The sequence below is a fragment of the Trematomus bernacchii genome, unplaced genomic scaffold, assembly GCF_902827165.1.
Source record: "Trematomus bernacchii unplaced genomic scaffold, fTreBer1.1, whole genome shotgun sequence".
NCBI classification, from domain to species: Eukaryota; Metazoa; Chordata; class Actinopteri; order Perciformes; family Nototheniidae; genus Trematomus; species Trematomus bernacchii.
The window spans coordinates 13096104-13102103 of record NW_022987547.1 but is presented as its reverse complement, the minus strand read 5'-3'; the positions used below and the strand labels follow the sequence as shown (position 1 = coordinate 13102103).

The window sequence follows — 6000 nt, the reverse complement described above, 5'->3', positions numbered from 1 at the left end:
AAATGAAATAAACTCATGATATTGAAAGCAGCATCTCATGGTCGGCAGGGGGTCCCTGGAACTCGCAGCAGAGTATTCTTTTTTGATGGCTTCAAACTTTTTGAAGAGGTTCAAATAAGGAAGCCAACAGTCCTCGAGCAGTTCTGTTGATGTGTTGATCTGTGTCTTAAACTTGACACAAAAAAGTGTGTTCAGTTCAAATCCTTCCAATTCCACCCTGCATCACGCCTAAACACTTAATTATTCTGAAAGCCAATGTAACGCCCTAAATTTACAATCATTTAAATGGGAAGTGAAGGCGACATGGAGACGATTACAAAGCATTGCAGTAGGTTTTGTTCCATCCGATTCAATTAAGGTTGAGTTTCATTAACAAGCGCCCTCCCCCTCTCCCCTCATTGCTGCACCCTCTCCGCCTTCCCTCAGTCATGTATGGCCTTTTCTCAATGCAACAATGACTTTCATGAAATCACATTAAACAAATGAGCCCTCCGAATCTGACAGCAGCATATTCTAGAGGCGGGGGTGGCTAAACCCTTGTTGTGTCCTTGGTTTATCTCCTCACCGTCTCTGGAAATGTTATGTTCATCGCTGAATAATTACATTTTAAGTACTTCAAATGACTTTGGATGAGAGGCCTGATGATTAATTACACTTGGTATAGAATACTTGGGCGGTTAATGTGGGGCTAATGATTGTAAAACAGTTTTTTTTCTAAAGTTATTTAAGTCCTTTATTTTTCTCCCCTACTAAACTTTTACCCTTACAACGGCAGCCGCAATTTTCACTCCAGTAATTTGGAGCTGGCAACACTCAAAAGCTATTTGCATAGTTTTCTTTCTAACTAGGCTGTATTGTATAATATATTTTCAACAGTTTTCTCCTACAGTCACACTGGATACAATGATTACTCTCCAGGTTGTGATCAATCCCTCCTAAATCAATTACATATAATAATATATCCAAGGTCTGAAAATAGGCCATGTTGTTTCAGACTCATGCTTCAGTGCTATCCACAACACCTACATGTATTTTAAATGAGTATATGGCATTTTATTCAGCTACTGCAACTAATCACTCATTTGCAAGGCTATAAACTCTAGAGTTGTAAATACAAAAGTGTAATTTTCTGTGACAGTTATGATCCCTGATGGCGCCCTAATTGTTTTCTTAGAGCTACATTAATGATGCAGTCATTATCACGGCCATGATCTTTATAATTTAGAACAGACTGAATTGCTTTCAAGTAGGCAACAACACATTCTCCTCACTTTTTAAGATATAACACTACACTACTATATTCCTTCTCCATATCTCACAATTTTAACAGAGTTTAAACTGTTTTTTGACATACCTGTATAAACTGTGTCTAAGCTTCAGGCCTAAATGAACGTTTTTCATGACAGCAGTTGCTATGAGACATGCTGTCAATTTGAGTGTGCAGCAGCCTGGAGCATTTCATAATCTTGTATTCCCCAATCATTATTACCAGATGTTTCTTGGGTGTCTTTTCTCCGTTAAGGGATTTAGTGTATGTCCATATACAACATTGACAGCATTTCAAAGGTCCCATTCTGCTTTCAAATGTGTAATATCTTCAAAAAGTAGATGCTAGCAAGCTAGGCTACCTAGCTTCCATGCTAAGGGTACCTTAGCTTAGCATTAGCACTGATTCTAACTTGTTGTACTTTTCGTTTATGTTATTTTAACATATGCTGAGTCATTGGCAGCTCTCACACTCAGTTTGGTCTTAGTCCCACATTAGTTTTTCCCGGGTCAAGTTGTTGTGATGAACAATGACCTCTGTAAAACTCACAGCTTCGGCTTTGACCTCGGGGCTCTGTTTTCTTTTTGGTAATTACGTTTTGAGTTTCAATATTGACTGCTTAGCAAGAGGGGATTTAAATTTCAGTTTGCCTTTAAGAAAAATCATTACGTGATTATCTTTCCCTAAACAGAGCAAACAATTTAATAACTTCAACATCACAGTGCATATAATCTGTTTTCTTAGCAGCTCACTGTCTATAAAAAGCAGAGCCAAGTGAAGAGATTTGGCCATCTTGACTCTTGTCACCAATAAACTGAAGCAGACTTAAGCTGTTTTACTGTGATACATCCTCTGTGGTCGGACTTACAGTGTGCACAGATTATTGCCTCTATCACTGCTGGGACAGATAATATAGCATTCTGTGATTTTCATTAACATCCTACACAGCAGCCCAGTACACTCTTGTGTGGCTTAGTTACAGCGAGATGCGGATAAAGTTCTTCCCTCTCTCACTGTTAGTGTTGCCTCTGAGAACATGAGGAGAGCAGCGACATAAGGGGATTTCAAGCTGTAAAGTCGGCTCCACAGCGTTTGTGTCTTAAAACAGCATGCAGCGCCGGAACTCATTTCCTTTGCATCGGGACCACTCAGCAACTTTTAAAGTCTGATTCACCATCAGGATCCGTTGCAAATGACAAGACTATGAAAAATCCTAATAAATATTATGACCAAAATAAATATGCCTCAGAATACACATGTGGTTCAGCAGATCACACTGCACCATGACCTCAATTCCTTAAACTCAAAATGTGGCTGAGCTACAGCTTCTCTCTGAGCCAAATTTCACAGAGCTGGTTACAAAAACAGGCTTTAACCTCTCAGCAGTCCCTAAAGTCACGCAGAAAGAAAAGTACAGCCATCCCCAACTCACGATGAGAGTTTTCTTAATGCCATCATCATACTAGAGAGAGCTGGATTCGTCCCTGCATTATTTACTATCACCATTCTCTTTGTTAGCCAGTCGCATTAATGAATGCATGAGGAAATTGCCTATTTGATGACCACAATGCATCGGGGAGACTAGTGGTACACCGATGCTCCATTTGTGAGAGCTGAATCATTCATCACGCACCACACACACGAGCACACACACGCACGCACGCACGCACGCACGCACGCACGCACGCACACACACACACACACACACACACACACACACACACACACACACACACACACACACACACACACACACACTAATCCTTCACGTGTGCTGTGGAAGGAGTCCATGGTCATCTTTGAGAAGGCTTAAAGCCTGAACATATATTTTTCATAGCAAATAGCAATGTGCTGTTAATAATCAGGAACAATCACAATATCAGATTTTCACTACAGAATTATTGTGGACAAAGGAATTTAAAATATCAATACGATTATTATCAATAGTACATTTGAATTTTTGACTGACTGTTAAAATAATTAAGTTTGACATACACAGATAAACATATTGTTGTTGTTTTCTTTCAACTGATCATAAATTCAGATATAAACTTATATTTCTTATAATAACAGAACTAATGTAACCAAGGCTTTAGCATCATAACAAATAACCAACTTTGAAGTCAGTGTATGTCAAGACAATTCCACATTTTGGGAGCAATAGCAGCGTTTCGGTCCTGTGCTTTGAAATTAGCTGATGTGGCTGTCATTTTGTTTACGTATGGATCACGGACTGTGCCTTTAAGTAAATGCAAAGCTTCAGATGCTCGGGCACACAGGCTTTGATATTGACATCTCTGCCTGCTGAGCCTTCACATGAAGGCTCACAACATCAGAGCGCCGCACAACAGGACTGTCCGCAAGAGCCTCATTTTAAATTCAAAGTAAAAATTAAAATGGCAATGACAGGCTCTCCCTTTCAAACACACACACACTCACACGCCCACAAAAACACTCAGAGGAGGAGGCGAGGGAATGATACTGAGAGTGAAATTAATACATGGCATCTAAATAAGTCATAGCCGTACATACTTTTACCAGAGAACACAGCGAAAAGAGAACATAGTGATGCACATGGTCGGTTGTTACTCCCAGTATATGAATAATATCTCCTTCTTGAGCAGAGCGAGCCTGAGAAAGCTATACAAATTGCATCTTCAGCTCATCAACTGCAGCTTTAAACTGAAGAGATGTGCAGATGCATCTGGGGCTGCAGAGTAACAAAACAACGTATCATGAATACAGAGTTACACTGTAAGGAAAGCAGACAGACGACTGCTTCTCTCCAGGCAACACAGGAGAAAATGTTACTTGTTTGAAGAGCAAGAAACCCTCACCTCAGCCACAGGCACTCCCTCTGGGGGACGACAGTGCAACACAATCATGCCATTCAGAGGCACCTCTGTGCCTTGGGGGTCCTGCTCAAAGTTCTTCCTCAGGTCTAGAAAAGAGAATAAACAACATGCATTAAAGAATAACCACAACAGCATGAAGACATGTTGTTTCATGTGTGACCTTCCGCTCACACACGAGCATGATGCAATGATTGCTTCTACAAAATCATGCCACCAGCCTGAGAAATAACCTTTTCAAGAACAATAAGGTCAGTGTGGTATCAAAGTGACACGGTGCTTACAGGCAATGCGCACGGTGGCCTTGCGGCTCTTGGAGGTCCCCAGGTGGCTCCAGGCGACACACAGACACCAGTAGTCCTCCGGGCCATGGAAGTCCTCCACCTGCTGCCGGGACACGTTGATCATCACCTCGCGGATCTTCAGCCCTGCAGACAAGAAGATTGAGTGCTTAGATAGGCTTTCATTATATCACAGGGCTGATCAATAACAGAGATGTAGATTTGCCGGGACAGGGTGATGAGTGAAATCTGAATATGATAAGATTATCAGCGGTAAACAGATCTACCATTTGCCGGGGGGAAGAGAAGGAGGGGATTTGGAGATTTTACTTGACACTTTAAACCGTGATGTATAATGTTTTTGGGTTAAAATTCACAATTTATTGTCAATATTTATATCCACATCATTGCTGATATTTTCAAAGCCCTTGTTAAAACTTCAGTTCTGGCAAACAGATGGCCGGCCATTCAAAAAGCTGGATGTACTGGAAATTGTTAGTGAGCCCTCATATCCTCTTTCAATCCGAAAAAAACACAATCTATTTACACAAAAGTGACTAAATGCCATCCGGGGGAGGCATTAACTGAGAGGAGGAACACATCAGCCAGTAATTGTTTTAAGGGAGAGTGTGATTACGCATTTTACCTCTATGCAAAACATTTGAAGGGGCTATAATTTAAGGTGGAAAAGAGTATAGCAAAACAATGCAATAAATACTTCTTCTGAAAACAGATACATTCTAAGACAATCAAATGTTTTCTTTCTGCAGCAGAACATAATGTCATAATGTCCTTATTTAATATATGTATTTTGTGTGTGATGCAGCTCGTAATGAGCGAGGCTTTGGACACACACATTCTGGTGACAAGTGATGGGAAATGAAAAGCCTCACATTTAAATTATATGTAAGTATGGACAAAAGATGACAAGCACAGACCATTAATGCATTATCGGGCTATATTGGGTATCTAGGCAATTGCAGCTTTCAACCAACGTATGTCAGCCAACTTGAATAGATGCATTAGTATATGAATGCAGTTATGGACAGCAAATATTAGGTGTCTGGTCTCTGACCTTTTCACTTTCCACAGTATACCATTAACAATACATAGAGGGGGAATGGGAAGCGACAATAACACATACCATACCCCTCCACAAAGAAAGAAATAATAACAGCCTACGGGTAGATTCTGGGGTGGAGATTGAGCAGCTAAACTGGGCAACATGCTTCCATGCATCACTTGATTTGTTGATGATTAAAGCTGGGCTAGTTTTGTTTTTTAGTTTTTAAAACAGAAGATGGTATTTTACAGTAAAAATCATAGGATTTCCCCTTAGTTTACTTTAAAGGGGCCATATTCTGCTAATTTTCAGGTTCATATTTGTATTAAGTGCCTCTACCGGGACATGTCTCCATGCTCTAATGTTCAAAAAGCTCTTTATTTCTCTCATACTGCCTGTGCTGCAGCACCTATTTTCACCCTCTGTCTGAAACCAGAGCCCAGTCTGCTCTGATTGGTTAGCTGGCCGGCTCTGTTGTGATTGGTCAACCACCAACGAGATGTCCCGCCACTTATCATAGCCTATCATGTTCAATGT

The 6000-nt window shown here is 40.6% G+C and overlaps 1 protein-coding gene across 1 annotated transcript in view; it reads right to left on the bottom strand.

Annotated features, from left to right (window-relative positions):
* unc5da (unc-5 netrin receptor Da) overlaps positions 1–6000 on the bottom strand; it is a 171171-nt gene that overhangs the window by 45648 nt on the left and 119523 nt on the right. The window contains exons 3-4 of the mRNA XM_034122747.1: positions 4404–4547; positions 4105–4208 (exon numbers count right to left, since the gene is read on the bottom strand). Coding sequence (XP_033978638.1) covers positions 4105–4208; positions 4404–4547 — 248 coding nt within the window. The remainder of the gene's footprint in view (positions 1–4104; positions 4209–4403; positions 4548–6000) is intronic.